Below are 16,960 nucleotides of genomic sequence, written 5' to 3' on the forward strand. Positions count from 1 at the left end.
GACCTTACACCACACCTGTCAACTTTTAAGCCGGAAAAAAAAAAATCCCAATTTTTGGGGTCACTCCACGCCTACCTCCCAATTTCATATCTTCCGATTTTTGCAGAGAACTCCCAATTTTCATTATGTCTTTGATTTTCATTTCTTCTAACAAGAAAAGTCCTACATGTTCTGTTGTATCACCTGTGAATTATTGTTGTGACAAAATAATTACTTTACTAGAAAGAATTCACTTCTTCACTAAACAGAATGTTATGTTTATACATTATTCACGTAAATTAATTCTTTTTTTTTACCTCTATAACAATAAAAAAAATTAAAAAATAAACCAGAATAAAAACATAAACCACAACAATAAAATCATCCACAATTAATTTAAATCCCAAGAATGACCACTACAAATGCTGTAAATCTATATGCTATAGTGCCATTCCCACAGAAGAAACTTACACGAGTGAACATTTTTATACTTTATATACCAATGTTAATTACCATCATTAAATTAAAAGGAATGAAAATTTATACCACAAAGCAAATGTATCCTCAAAAACTAATTCAGAATACATGTTTTATAGTCAACAATATTAAATGCTTTATGAGTTGACAATAAGGGAATAAGGTTGAATATACAATGAGGGAAAATAGTTGCCACATGTAAGGTACCATGAGGCTGCCTATTTTGGTAACTTGAGTTCAATAAAATTGGGGATCCTTTATTTGCCAATAAATTGCTGGTGCTTGCATAACACAAAATAGGGTAGAACATGGTTTCTTTGAATTACGACGGAGGGCCAGTCGTTTTCACAAAACAGTTGCACAGATAAGGATTAACTTTTAATTAGTCACGCTGGCTTTCTTGCTTGTTTATTTAAAACTAATCTTTAGCTATTGTGCAGTTTGACCACAGATGACCAGAATATGAAAATAGGCCACATCCTGGGGGAAAATAGGGCACATCACAGGGAGTCTTTTTGAAAATTACACCCATATTGGACAAGGAAGATCAATCAATATTTAGCAAAAACAAGGCTTTAAAAATGCCATAAAAAACCTCCCAAATTTAGGTCCCAATCTCTATTTTTTTATTCAGTCTCCCTACTTGGCTTTTGGAAAGTTCATAGGTATGCCTTACACCCTGTTGTACAAAACTACGGTGATTGTGCTAATATTATGGAATAAAAGGCAATGACACATCAATGTACTGGTATAGTTGACAGTAAAAATTCCCTCTTAACACAAGCCAGTTTCTGGGTTTTACTGATTAACTGGCCTGTACTGCTTTCACAAAATGAAAGACAAATTTGCTGACTATCAACATAGGAGACCCCAAAACATCAAGCTTTCCACTGTGTGGAAAGTTATGATGTTTGTTGAGCTAAAACACAAAACTAAAATTTATTGATGTTGATCTTAGTTGATCTATATGAGACTTTTAGCCTTTATAATTACCACTCTTTGTGAACATGTAAATTTTGTTGGTTATGTGCCTTGTACAATTAAACGTGTGAACCTTTCTAAAAATATTACCTCGATTTGTAGGATTGCTTATATCACTGAAAATGAGTAACTCGTGAGCATGTGATTCAACGTAAATGAAACAGCTATTAAGGACTAGCTGATATGTTATCTGAAAGAATACAATTAGGTCTAAACAATGAATAAAGTAAAATCTGCATCTAATATGTTTGGGAATAAATAAGGATTTAAGTGATGCTATGCATGCTTTGCACTGTGCAAGTACTGTATAGTTCAGTCTGGTCTTCTGGGTAAACTCAAGCGGCCTGCGAATTATGAAGTCTGTATTTACTTTTATTTAATTTCATGTTGGAGAAATCAGATAATATGCACATGCAAAATAATAACAAAATCAATCAGTCCGGCCCCCTAAGGTAGGCAATACAGTTTCTAGGTAACCCAAATGGTGGAGACTCCATGTTGGGAACAGCTTCAAATTGGGAAAAAATTAGAGAAGGTTGACTCCAATCTCCATCCCATGGTTTGAACAATGTCGGTTGTTGAACAGTTCTGGTTGAATGCTATTCTGGTGCCAACTGTTCTAACCTTGTGAGCCAACATGTTAATAAGTTCATTTGAGCTGGGTTTATTTCTTTATATTCAGACTTAATCCACTTAATCTACTGATATATACTTCTGTTCTTTCTTGACAGGAGAAAAGAGAAGGGATCTCCCTTGATGCAGTGGCTCTGTTATGTTAAGATACCATTTCAAAGCCCAAACTGGGTCTTGTTGGTGGCCTTGTGCTGATGTATCCAGACTAGACAGAGGTTTCATGATGAAAGTATTGTTATCCATGGAAGGCAGCCTGTTCTTGGTGATAAAAGAGGATGCCGTCATGAGTAAGACTGACCTGACTTGTTGGAACTGCATGTAATTCAGGTCTGCTGATGGGGCATGTATTCACTAATTCTGCCTGCCATCTCTAATGCCATGAGGAAGCCAGTTTTGTATGAAAGGTGTGCCAGAGATGCCCTTGAGAGTGGTTCAAAAGGTGTCTTATTCAGCCAGGTTAATGCCCAAGATAGGTTCCACTTTGGGCACAGAGCTAACATTTTCAGCCATTTATACTCAAAGTTGGAGAAAAGGTCAGATAAGTCCTTGTTTAGTCTGATATATTCTGTTCAGTAATGATGAAAGGTGTAATTGATTGTGGAGCGATAATCTTTTATCATATCTGATGCAAACTTTCTCTCTTTGAAGAGCCAGAGGAAGTTAGCTATTCGTGGTATAGATGCCTGGAGAGGTAGGAATTGTGTTTGTTTGTGAAGCAATGGGTGCAAAAATGACATTTGCCTTCATATGTTTTCAGAGCGGAGGGCATTCTTGCTGGAGTGATTCTCTCCATGACTGGTTTTGAGAACTGTTTATTTTTAAGGGCCTGTTTAATATGATCCAGACATGCAGGTTCAGTAGCTCTGGTAGGAATGAAACAACTGCCATTGTGACTGTTTGAGTAGATGAGGGAAAATCCAAATTTTCCGAAGAATTTCTATTGTGAGATTGATGAGGTCACTGATCCATGTCTTCCCCCATCTGAGTGGTACAATGATGATAAGGTGACACTCTAATTCTATTGCTTTTTGTATCACTTTTGTATTCAGAGGTGTTTGAGGGTAGGTGTATGCATCCAGGTCATTCCAATCTATTGAGAGAGCACTGACTGCCCATGCTTTTGAGTCTGGGACTAGAGATAAAAAAGCTGGCAGTTTGGTATCCCACCATGTCACAAACAGGACCATCAATGGTCGGTCCCATCAGGTACATACCTGAATGAAAACTGAGAGATGTAGAGACTAATCCATCTGTATTAGTTGATTGTTCTGGGACAAAGACTTGGCTAGTATGTTAGGTGTCCCAGGATATGACACCTATGACGAAATATGGATTTGTTGTTGACAACATCACTTTAGAAAGTCCCATACAAGGATGCAAAGGTCTGGGCACTTGGTTCCTTCTTGTTGTTTGAGATAAGTCACCACTACCGAGTTGTTAGAGAGAATGAGAACTTCCTTGCAATTTGAACATTCCTGCCACAAGTGAAAGGCTTTCACAATGGCCTTCATCTCCAGAATATGCAGATGTCATTCCGGGGGAGAATATGCACTGCAGGCTTCCTGAAAGGATGGCAGTGGGTGGGCTCCCCAGCCTTCTATATTTGCATCAGTACGGACTGTAATCTCAGGTGGTTGTACTTGCAGAGGTATACCAACCATGAGCCAAGTGAAGTTGCCTGATTCTGCTGATTATGGCTTAATTGTGTGCAGATGGTGAGAGGTTGGTCCAGTGAGATAACTTTTGGCCTCCAGTGGGACACAAAAATCATTTGCAATGGGTGCATAAAAGGCAACCTAGGACAATGAGGTCTGCTGCTGCATTGAGCAAGCCTAGTAGGAATTCCCATGCACATAGAAATTTTCTCAAAAATAAAGAAGCTACTATGGTTCAGAGTTTCAATACCCAATCCTGAGGGAGAAGAACTGTTTGCCTGTGTATTGAACTCCATACCTAGGTGAACAAATTGTTGAGATGGTACAAGGTCAGATATTTCCTTCTTGATGATAATGCAGTGTAACAATGGTTATCATGTCATGTTTATATATAACTCACCTGATGTTTCAGCAGGATATCAACCAGGTAACTTGATGTTGCTGCCATAGAAATGGTCCAGACATGATCCATTACTCAATTCATCAGACAAATGAAGACTCAGGGGCTGATGTTGAGTCCCAATGGGGTGACCTGAACTGGTATACAAAGCTGTAGGAAAATTGCAGTAATGTCCTGGAAACCTTGAGAATAAGGACACAAAGGTATACATCTTTTAAGTCCACAATGGATGGTGAAGTCTCCCTCTTGGATGGCACTCAAAATGCATCATGGTGTTTCCAATGAGAACCAAGAGCCATGAACTAATTGATTTTGGATGCTAAGGTTGATAACCAATGTAGTAGTCAAATTTATCCTTTTCTACTGCCCTTTTCTGGAGAAGGTAATTTATTTCTTGCTGCAAAGGTGGTGGCTTTGAATGGGTCCATTGGAATGTTTGTAAATATTGGGACTAAGAGCAGAGGAGGAGTATGGAAAGTGATGCAGAGTCCCTCAGAAACCACTTGCTGAGTATATGGATTGTGGCAAATCTTGTCCCATTTGGCAGCAAAGAACTGGAGCCTTCCACCAACTGAGATGTGTGGAAAGGCGGAGTGGAGATGACATCCTTTTTGGAGGAAAGGAGGCTGTCAAGAGGAAAAAGGTTGGAATGAATGATAGGACCCTCTTGGTGCTTCATCTGCTTTGGTATGCAAGAACTGTGGCTTTCACTGGATGGAGCTTCAATAGGATGGTTTTCAAAGGTTTGTATCCTATGTGCAGCCCCTGGGTTCTATTATTGATTTCCTGTACTATCCCTGTATCGATGCTGTGGTTTAAGGGAAGGGAAATATTTCTCCTTGGTGGCTTGTTTGTAGACTTCTTTAATCTGGCTGCTAAACAGATGGTTAGAGGATAAAGGCTGTGCTCACAGCTTGGCATATGTTGGTCCTTCAGGAAAGTGCAGGCTGTGAGCATTGAGTCAATTTGTAGATTTATAGCTGCAGTTATGGCAATAGCCAAAGTGTGTTGAGTGGCTCTGTTCAGTACTCAGGATATTCTTGATACCAACTCCCATGCATGCCAAGAGGTATTCAGGGTGGAAAAGATAAGGCTATGTTCTGCCTGTTGGAAAATAGCCCTTGAGAGAAATCCCAATATCAAAGCCATGGCAACAATATTGCAACTAACTGCCAAGTGTCATCAAAGGCCATCCGATCCATACATATGGAGTGTGGTTTTGTCATCCCCAAAGTGACAATATCACTGTTAACTGCTGCAGATTCCAAATGAAATACTGGTGTATGGCAAAGGTAAAACTGATGATGAACTGATGATGAAGTAACTGCAGATGTAACTGAAGTTAGACTCCTTTTGATCATAAGATCAACAAATGCTGGAGCTCTGGTCCAGGTGGAGGAGGGTAGAACTTGATGACATTACTTGAGAACAAGTGACATCTTCTTGGTTGCAGGAGGTGATGCTTGAGACTTAGCTGGCGAAGAGTGACAAGGTCTGCCACTCACTAGAATGCCCTGAATTAGAAACAGAGACTTTGAGATGGTCACTAAGTAAAGAGTCTCTTCTCAAAGCAGATTGTAGAGAGAGTTGCAAAGCAACATCTGTTGAAGTGTGAGGAGCTAATTTTGGCATCATGCTGAATGAGTGTCTCAAGGCGTTATATGGGTTAGACTGGTCCCTGTACATGTCTGCAAAAGATGGCTTCGATGTACTGGAAGCAGGGATATTTAGTGGTTGAGCCCATAATATTTTTTGTTTTGGCCCCTTATGATTCCTAGTGAATGGCCAGGGTTGGTCACAATGGAAATAGGCCATCCATGTTGGGAGGATGTCATCAGGATCATTAGAATAGGATGGGTCATGGAATGTTTTATCCATGTAATCAGTTCATGTGTCTGCTGAGCAAGAGAGAACTTGGCTGTTTGTTAAGCCCTTTCCCCTGCTTTTCTGCAATAGAAATAGAGTCAATCCCTAAAGAGGCAAGGTAGATAGGAATCACCAAAAATGCTAAATCCTGTGGTGGTGACTTGGGTGTTATAGCTGTTTCGGAGCATGTCAGTGTCTGGCACTTCAAGGCTGAAGGTTAAGAGTTGATTTGTCTCCCTTGTCTGCCAGAAAATCTCACACTGAGGAAGGTCAGCATGTAGACATATGATGTCATCATCCTTAGCCATGCATTTCTGCACTTTGCCCATAGTTCTAATCTGTAAGACAAATAGAGCACAAAGTATAAAACTCGATAGCCCTGTATCTTTCTTTTGAACGCAATGTTGTTGCAGATCTAATTCTTAAAAAGTTGACCCAAAAATTGATAACAGACATTCTAAAAAAGCAATGAAGCATACAGGTAAAATATAATGACAATACCACCTGGGGGGAGAAGTATAAACCTGTAGGCCTGCACCTGTCTTGTCTGAATACAGAGCTATACCAAATGATGGTTACCTAGAAAATAGTGATAGCAGACAATCCTAATTACAATACAACCTCTAGGGATGGTCAAGGATAGCATTTATAGGTAGAATCAGTGAAGCCAGGGTTCCAAGGCTAAGGATGCCATGGTAAAGGAAACTCACCTGTATATACCAATAATGACAGAATTATACATATACAAGGAGTTTCTTAAGGGCAAAAAGATATGCACACACATAGGCTACCCATGCAAGTAACTAAGTGCTCTTTAAATATTATGGGATGCTTATGCAGATAAACATCACTCAAGCATCACCTATAGAAACACACATGAGCAGGATACTTACCTGTATCTGTCCAACCAGAACATAAAAAATACAGAAAGGTGTTTAGTGTCTATATTACATTGAAAAAACTGCACATAAAAAGGAACTGAGGCAAACAGTATAGATACTAACACAGTAGGTGCAACAATATCAATTATGAAGTAATTTTACCTGTAGGGGAAAAGGCCCACAGACTGCCTGGAGTCCGGATGTTTTGAATGTCATAGAAAAGAAACTCACCAATTTGTACCCATTCATAATGGAATTACACACATATTAATGTCTTTTTTATAAGTGCTAGAGACTTGCATGTACATAAAATAATTAGAGCCTGAAAATAATGTGAAGTCGCTTAGGCTCCCTTTGCAAGTATCTAAATGTGTGATGAGAACAAAGTTTTAGTCAATTGTACATCATCTCATCAAATTAGTCTTTCACAGTAACTTCATTCTACTCTTCTCAAATGTACCACAAGCATTTTTAGCATTTCTTATTACATCAAGACTAGAATTTGGTCACAGTCCTCATTATGTTTTTATCTCAGCACTTAGGAAAAGATGTACTGTTACTGGATCCAAGTTTCCTGTAGAGTCAGCCTGAATTTTACTCACAATGGAAAATGTCTTTTTGTGTGTCTGCATTGGAATGTGGCAATGTCAGTACAGCTCTATACAGTCCACCAAAAAGTTTAAATTAGTTCCTGCCATTGGGTAGATTCAGATTGCTGACTGACTGCCAAAACTGCTCAGGATTTATACTCTCTGGGTCCAATGTTCAGTACATAACTTTTTGGTGCTGCCATTTTGACACTGGCTGTTTTGGCATGGACATTTTGACACTAGCCATTTACCACCAGCCATTTTGACATGAGATAAAAAACATGTTTAATTTATACATTATAAAAGGAACGGGTCAGTTCAGCACTATATAAAAAGTATATTTATCTTGTACCACATTTATTTGCTTACAGAAGGCATTTTTTACCTTAAGAAAGCATTACAGTATTTTTTTTTATTTTTACATTTTTACTACAAGAATAATTACATAAGTTTTTGATGGACTGATTATACAACATTTTAGGTAGCTTTACCATATTCTACACAAAGGCATGTTATCAAATGTCAATGTGCAATTGTGTTAAGAAAGAATTAAAGTAAATATTTTTCTTCAGTCCGTGTTTTTCTAGTGTTTTCTTTACAATGCTATCAGGCTATATTAACCTTGGAAAGTTGAGGATTTATTTCAAACTACATGTAGCTGGATACATTGCTTAGTATAATGTACAATAACCTTGTTCCAAAACCTCTCTCACTCAGCTGGCCTGTACCAAAATGGCTGGTGCCAAACTGTCTGATGCCAAAACATTGGCACCAAAAAGTCTTGTTCCCTAATGCTGATCAATCTTCCATGAGGCCTTGTATAATGTTAAAAACAAGACAATGAATCTACTGCTAAAATAAAATATGTACAAGGCTTTAAGGATGAGTACATACAAGATTCATACAAACAGTACTAGCAGACATGTGTAAAATATTATAGGTGAGTACATAATAACAATGTTGTAAAAAGTGGTAGTACTGAATTAAACAAAATCATATAAATGATTGTTTCTGTAGATGTTGACTAAGAACCTTTGTAAAAACTTGGCATGTGTCAGCGTCCACATGAAGCACAAACAAAACTTTAAGCCTAATTATTTTTGTCATTATCATCACTATCACCAGTGTTTAATAATGACAATCAACTGTGGAAAATGATCATCACTTACTAGTATTATTGAAAAAAACAAAGCCCCATTCATCCCAGGTATTACAGATTACAATGGCAGCTAGAGACATGTACTTCAGTTTACATTCATGTTTACAAAGGTTAAATCAAGATCAGTGTGGTGTTTATGTGCTACTCCTATTAATAGCCATGTTGAATGCATATTTTTCATAAAATCATGGTTGCTGGTTGTGTTCTGCAGATGGTCATTCACATCACTGAGTTTATGTAATAAAATATAGTTATTATTATTATTATCATTTTATATTACAGTTATGAATGTGATTTTAAAATAATCACTGTGTGAATAGCTGTTGTCCATTTGCAATAGAATATTTGTGAGATTTAAAGTCAAGGAATGTTATTTTGACTTGATCTGAAATATAATCTGCTACCAGAAACAGGAGATTATGTTTGGCTATAAAATGTCTCAGCAAACATAACACTTGATACAGATTACATTAACATGGATTACAGTGACGGCATTTTTGTTTTTACAGTAAATATGACTTTATGAGATTGGGATTCTGCATGATACAGTATGTGATGTCATTCTTGCCACCAAAAAAGCGGCTTTACAGAAAGTCTGAGCAGAAAGTATATTTATGTCCATTTGAAATATTGACTGCAACATCAAAAATTCCTGTTTCCACATCAATGAATTTTTGTGTGATATTTTGGTTGCCTGAATTTTGGCATTTTGGCAATAGCATGCTTAGACATCTCTTCAAAATTTAAATACTGAAGTCAAACTGATTCAGTTTGATGCCATCTTAGCTCTTGAATCATCAATCCATAATCAGTTAACATTTTGAATCCTGTCCAAATTACTTTTGATCAAAGATAGTATAGAATAATCCATCGCAACATTAACTTTAAGCACCAAACTTAGTAAAACATACCTTGCAAGGAGAACCAAAGTAATGTTTACTGTTTTATGTTGATTGAGCTCTTTAGTAACCCAACCATAATCAATTACATCTTTAATCCTGTATGATTTACTTCTGCTCACACATAGTATCATCCACCCTGACAAAATTAAAACAGCAAAGCCAGCCAACCATGCCAACAGGAATCAAAGTTTGAACTTAGCAACTACATTGCCTTTCCCTGTTGAAGCCACTTCAGTCAGGTGATCACAGGCAGTATTACCACAAATATACTACACTAGAACCAAAATTTTAAAAAATGATAAAAATTAAATTTTTCACTAATAATGTTTAATATGCAGGAAATTTAAGTGAGTGATGGGAGAGACAGGAGACACCTCTAAACTTGGAAGAAAAACCCTTGTGTGCAGGAGGTTCACATGTATCACACTGATACTTACAGCAACTACTTGAGGTGATATCATCCTTTTGCGTCGAATCATGCTGAAGATGCAAAATCCCAGAATCACAAGCAACACACCAAGTATGAGAAGCATGAAGAATGACAGAGCAGCAAAGCCCTGTTTATACATCAGCTGAAAATATAAAAAGAAGGGGTGAAAGAAAACTGTACAGGTTTCATCAATACAAATAATATCTTCCACTGTTCATGTATCATGAAAATATGGTCTATTCAACTTCTAATATTCTGTATACAAAATTTCAACAACACTGACAATAAAATTGTGCCAGATTGTTAAAGTTTGAAAATTTGTAATCCATATGCTTCACTGAGTGACAAATAAATAAGTATGTATTTACATTTTTAAAAAAATAAATTCTGTGATTACCACTAATCAAACGTTTCCCATAGTTTTCAGAGTACACAAGATGGATGGATTGCAGAGGATCCCAGCCTTTTAATAATTACCTCCCCTTGCAACTTTGTCAAACTATCTAATCACTGTTGCACACATTTTATTTAGCTAGCTACCTTCCTTGACTGTTAATTTTGGTTTTTATTGCAAAAAAAGGTTAAAATGTTATGGCTTATAATCAAATGCTACAAATTAGCGACATAATCATGATTCAATAAATATAAATGTAACTAAAGTATGACAGACTGAAGACAAATAATAAAGATAATGTAACCAAACAACCATGAATGGACCAATACATGCCCATCCCATGTTAAATAGTCCTCTATTTATATCTTGTAGGGCACTACTGACTCTAGAGACATATCTCAATGACCTGAACCATTGGTCAGGATATGTGGTCTTAAACTAAAATTACTGTGCAGAAACCATTATTCCAGGAAAAAGCCCAAAGAAGCAGGAATGCCTATCTTTTGTGAGGGTACCATCACAAAAGGTGTTATTATTCTTGAGACACAACCACAAAAACAACTGTTTATTATCCAATACAACAATAATAGACATTAAAATAAAGAATTTATTGTTTTATAAAAAAAATCACAAATATTAGTATATTTATTAAAATGATGGATAGTATATTTATTAAAATGATGGATAACTGTTGGAGTAATATGCATATTCAAAATGTGATGAAGTTTCTGCAATGTAGTTCCTACCTGCTTTTAATCATACAACTGTAGCATTAAATAGGTTTTCATGCTGCCTATGAACTGTTCAACCCTTATCACAAGAAAAATTAGTTTCTTGAAGGGACTGATACTACCACTGGCTGAAAAGAATTTCCAGGAATTAAGCTAATATAATTTCTTACTTTGAATTGCCGAGTGTGGAAACTATCTCTCAGACTAATATTCTTCAGAAATAGCAAGATTTTCAAATTAGCTGCTGTGATGGGCATACTGCATGTCAGCTTGGCACCATTTTCATTTAGGACCAACAAAGCATCACATGAGGTCTTCTGGTGGAAACCCCATACTGACATGACTTTTCATTTTGGAAGAGTAATGATACCAAGATTTCCATCAGTGCCATGGTGACCATATTCCACAAAGGATTAGCACCATTTCTATTCAATATCAGCTAGACATCATAAAAAATCTTTTGATGTAAGCACAATATCAATATATCATCTAGGTGGAATAGTCATAAGAATATTTTCAAGATTGTGGCAGCCATAAAATAAGTCGGATTGGCACTATCAACAGTTTCAGGGAAAAGCCCATGCTGATATAACCATTCATTTAGGAGAAATAATGATAAGAAGATTTATAAGATGGCCACTGTGATAGGCATATTGAATATCTGAATATAACCATTTTCCTTAAGGATGAGAAGCATTTTAAGTCAAATCCTCATGTTGATATGGCCATCTATTCAAAAGGGGTAGTGATAACAATATTTTCAAGATGGCCATTTTGGTGGCCATCAGACTGGCACCATTTTTGTTTAGGATCAACTATACATCATAAGAAGTCTTCTCATGAAAATCCCATGTCAATATGACTTTCTCTTTGGAAAAAGAGTTAACAAAATTTCAAAATTGCCACTGCAACAGCAATATTTGACATCAAATAGGCAACATTTTCAATTTAGGACCAACTAGGCATCAAAAGAAGTTTTTTGTGAAAACTCTATGTTGATATGACCATCAATTCAGGAGAAGTAACAATAACATGCCATACTTTTGTTATGATCAAGTAGATCCTGGGATGAATATGTTTGCAAAGTGTCACGTCTGTCCTACAAAATAATATCATATTATATTTATTATATTTTTGGGAAAAAAAGATTTTTAATTATTTTAAGATTAAAGAAAACAATACCCCACTCAAAATAAATCACAGCTCCCAAAATATAAATGGTGAGTACCTTTTATTTTATTCATTTTTATGGGAATATTTTTTTTGTTGTAATCTAAAATTTGCAACTAAAATGGGATGAATACACTACAGCTGACAACCTGTGAAAGACATGGTACTGAGATTAGAAAGCTAATAGGAAGTGTTGGCAGTGAAACAAACAATTTACTAGTTAAACTATTGCTATAATAGGCAGGGAAGCTTTGAGTGGGGTGCCAACATCCATGCAAGATATTTATCAGAGTGCCAGTAAACATAAAACTCAATCAACAAACAAGAAAATATTTAGCAGATGTGAGAAATTACATAAAATTCAAACAAGAATAACTGATCTCTTAAAATGTTTAGGAAGGACGAATTGCAGTCTTACAAAGGAATACATCTACTTAGCAAGACATTAAAATATGCTTGACAATAACTAAAACATTACAGGGTTTTTTGTTTATTTTTTAATCTGAAATTTTTGGATTAGGCCTGAATATCTTTCACAACACATCATTTGGCCACCACGTTAGCATATGTGATATGTGTCAAAAATTTGATTAAAGGATCATAAATATAATTGTATTAGTAATTAATTTTGGACAAAAACATCTGTTTTGTAAAAATATTGATGATTTTTAAATTATTTTGTTATGTAAATTGAAAACATCCTGTTAATATAAATAATTTTATAATATGATTACCCAGGAATTTCCATACATTCCTTACTGACAGAATCTAACAATACATTGTATACCAGTTCACTGAAAAAGTACTGGATACATATCACCAGAAAAAAAAAATGTTATACTGGTAATACTATACACCTCTAATTAGTAATAACAAACCTAGGCTGATGGATGGGCAGTAAAGCTAAAAATCAATGTTTTTCCTGCATTTATTGTCAAATATAATGATTTATGACATTGCATTCATTAGATATCTACTGCTGAAATGTATTTTAGTTATTAATAGTATCCTTTGTGTATTGGGTTTTATGGTAAATTGACATGGTCATAAATACATACATGCCAACCCCCTGGAGGTACAAGCATAATTATTGCCATTATAAGTGACAAAAGAGTAATTTGGGTGTAAAAAATGTAATCTGTATATTTCATGCCAGAATTACAGCATGAATGAAAAAGATACATCTATTTTTGCTACTAACCTGGTTAGCTGGTCAAAATTCTTGTTACAAAGGGGCAAAATCTATATGGATGACAACCGGAATACAAACACAAAATATATTGAAATTTTATTTATATTCAGCACTTCCTCTGACTAGTCAGCATATGTAACTTTCACTGAATGATCACGCGCTGGAATTTTATAATGAGCATGGTCATGTGATCAGCCTGTTGTAGTACATTACTCTCATATTCCTCTTCTAAAGTTTGTAAAACGTTGCTGATTTGTCCTCTTTTCTGATTTGATATGTTTTGAAGTTTGAAAAGATACATCTGCTCTAACATTTTCCATCATATAACATCCACAACTCGCACTACAAAGCATTTTGCTTAACATGTCGTGCTTTTTTTAAAAAGATATAGCCTGGTCCAAGAACTAACTAGCATCTCAACATAATGAATCTGTGAGGCAAAGTTCAGATCTGAAGAAACCTGTCTGTTTTCTAGGAAATGGGTAAGATATAATTGCTATAAACAGCAAATAAGGAAAGTACTCTATGCTATTCTTATACAGCAGTAGTCTTTTCACAATATTCTCAATTTTATGTGAGTGGAATTAAAGAGATGATAATAAAAATTACAAAAACAACTTTTTATTGCTTTATTTTTATTTTATTTTTTATTGTACCAAGAAAGCATAAGCCATATACAGGTGGGGGTGTGAAACATAATTTGGTGAAAAAAAGCATACTGATTATGCCAATTTGTGTAATGGTTGTCATGTATGTAATGGACTGGTAGTGATGCAATAATTTTGGGATACTGAGCTGGTGGGGATCAAACCTACATTCCTGAGGTGAGTGGCATATTCCAGAATCAATTTAGCCCCTCAGCCATGTATGCATGAGCATACCTTTAAGCCTGATGTTGTTTTGGGTTTGATGCCATGTTTCAGTACATGATAGGCTTTACATTGCATCCAGTTTATCTGGTGGAGGAAGAGCCCAGAAAAATCCTGGGAAAAAACACTGGCAAGCTTCCTTACATACCCATGATGGCCAAGCATGAAACTTGAACCCACACAGACATCGGTGAAATATCGGTGATCTGTAAGGGCAAACACTTTAGACCACTCAGCCACCTTGGGCCTAAACTTGAATGAATAGTAAAGATCTGACAGTTATGCATATAATAATCTGCCACAAAGTCTGACTGGTTGTCCTTTCAAACAGTCATAGTACAAAATCTTAGGAATCTCTGGTAATTTAACATCAGTCATTGGTTATAAATAAAAGTTAACTGATGGCTGCACCAATATATAACAATAAAATTTTGTTCCCGTCTTTCAATTGTTTGTTCTCATTTTCATTTCATTTAATAACTTTAATGTCACTCTTTCTTTTCTAAATTGTTTTCTCTTATTGTTTTGTGTGTAACTGTTGTTTTTGCTATAAATCTGATTTTGTTTGAAATTGCTTGGCTCAAGTTTTTAACATGTCTCTGACAAGTATATGTCTCACCATATGGGCCTGTAATTTTCGCAGAACAAAACACTCTCAATGGATGATGAAAACTCAGAATGTGTGGTAAATTAAACAAGATTTTAAAGCAATACATGTAGTTCCACTTCAAAACAATAGTTTTGAAAAGTTTAGATTTTTTCTAGACAGGACCTATTTAGCACAATCATGGCAATGGGTGTGTCCTAGTCCCACTTCCCCAACCAAAACTATATTTATTACTTTAATTTCAAAGAACTTTCAGTCACATTGATCTTAACCTTTGTAACTTTTTGACTCCAAAATAAGGTTCTTCCACAGGCAAGTGTGAGCAATCCAAAAAGCTTGGTGACAACAGATGATGGAGAACTCAAGTTCTTTAAAAAATAAATTCTTCTTTCAGTCTCAGTGAATTTGATTTTTGACCCTTGAGCCCAAAGTGTAAACCATCAACAAGTCTAGTAAATACAGATGGTGAATAGCACGAGTTACTGTGCCAAAACTATTTTTCTTCTTTCAATCACAATGATCTTAATCTTTGACTTTTTAAGCACAAAATCAACAGATTTCTTCCTTACCTCAAGTGCTTGCCACACACAAAGTATGGTAATGATATATGGTGGATAACTCAAGTTATTGTACATATATAAACTATGAAACATACAGACAGAGAGAAATGAGAGATGGACATGAGAACATATCACACTACTCCTTATGGCATGTGTATATAAATGGAAGTTATAGAGGACACAATTTTCACACACAGTACTTTGAATGTACATTTGAATTCAAGAAAAAATGGCATATCAGGGATGGAAATGTAAAAGAAAAAAACAGAACCTACAGTGGGCATATCAATGTGCAATATAGAATAATTAACAACATAAACTGAATTTAGCATACAGAGTAGTTACATAAGATGATGAAAATAATCAAAGGTCAAATGTTTTGGACAAGGAATGTAATTCAATTGGAAAGAGTAACAACAGACACTTGCATCTCTAAGGTGGGAGTATTAGTTACCAGATACTAGAGACTGATATTAGTCATCAGAGTGGTACTGAGTTTTTAAAAATTGGGTCAACTGGAGTCCCAGTTTTGCTTTCAAAATGCAAACAAGTGCTCTGCTGTAACAATTCTAAAATGGCACATATGTATATGAAGCAATTTACATATTACAATTTACAAACTAAATGGCATGTCTCAGTGGTAAAGGAGAGACACATATATGTATATGAAGCAATTTACATATTATAACTTACATACTAAATGGCATCACTCAGTGGTAAAGGAGACACACATATATATATATGAAGCAATTTACATATCACAACTTACATACTAAATGGTGTCACTTAATGGTAAAGTAGAGACACATACTTTTTTGCAAGGTTACTTCTAAATCAATATCTGTAAATTTGCAAAAAAGACAATAAAAGAAAGCATAATATGTATGTATGTATATATATATATATATATATATATATATATATATATATATCATATGACTGCTAGCAAGTCCTTTACTAGAAACAAAATGCAGATTAAATTATAGGTAAAGTGTCTATGTATATTTTGTCATAATTATCACTAGGGCAACTGTTTCATAAAGAATATATTTTTCCTTTTATTATTAAGGTAGCAAAAATATAATTATCAAGAAATATACCACTTACATTGTCCTTGTAAGTGTTTACTCTTTTCAACCCAACCTGGACTGCAAATGGCCCATATTCTTCAGATGTCTGAAATACCATAGAACAATATCATAAAGACTTGGAAGACTAATATTCATTTACAAGAGTCATTCAATGGGACTGACAGTAAAAAGAATTTCCAGGAATTTAAAACTAAGACCATTTCTTCCTTTTAACTATTGAGTGTTGAAACCACCTCTGATATTTCTTGAGCAAAAAGATTTTCAAAGTAGTCAATGTGGCAGCCCTATTGGATTTATGATCAGCACCATTTTCATTTGGTTAAATGGTCATAATCATAACCATCCATTTAGGAGAATTAGTGGTGGGATTTTCAAGACGTTCATTATGGCTGC

At 35.4% G+C, this 16,960-nt stretch overlaps 1 protein-coding gene across 3 annotated transcripts in view; it reads right to left on the reverse strand.

The window, feature by feature from the left end:
- Window positions 1-16,960, reverse strand: part of LOC149795338 (uncharacterized) — a 252,889-nt gene that overhangs the window by 186,621 nt on the left and 49,308 nt on the right. For all 3 annotated transcript variants that reach the window (XR_016422309.1, XM_089965109.1, XM_089965108.1), the window contains exons 6-7: window positions 16,584-16,652; window positions 9,961-10,095 (exon numbers count right to left, since the gene is read on the reverse strand). Coding sequence is in view for 2 of the 3 variants with exons in the window: in XM_089965109.1 (XP_089821235.1) it covers window positions 9,961-10,095; window positions 16,584-16,652 (204 nt within the window). In the remaining variant the exon portion in view is untranslated. The remainder of the gene's footprint in view (window positions 1-9,960; window positions 10,096-16,583; window positions 16,653-16,960) is intronic.

Source organism: Sinohyriopsis cumingii, chromosome 7 (genome assembly GCF_028554795.1).
Source record: "Sinohyriopsis cumingii isolate HCF-2022 chromosome 7, ASM2855479v2, whole genome shotgun sequence".
NCBI lineage: Eukaryota > Metazoa > Mollusca > Bivalvia > Unionida > Unionidae > Sinohyriopsis > Sinohyriopsis cumingii.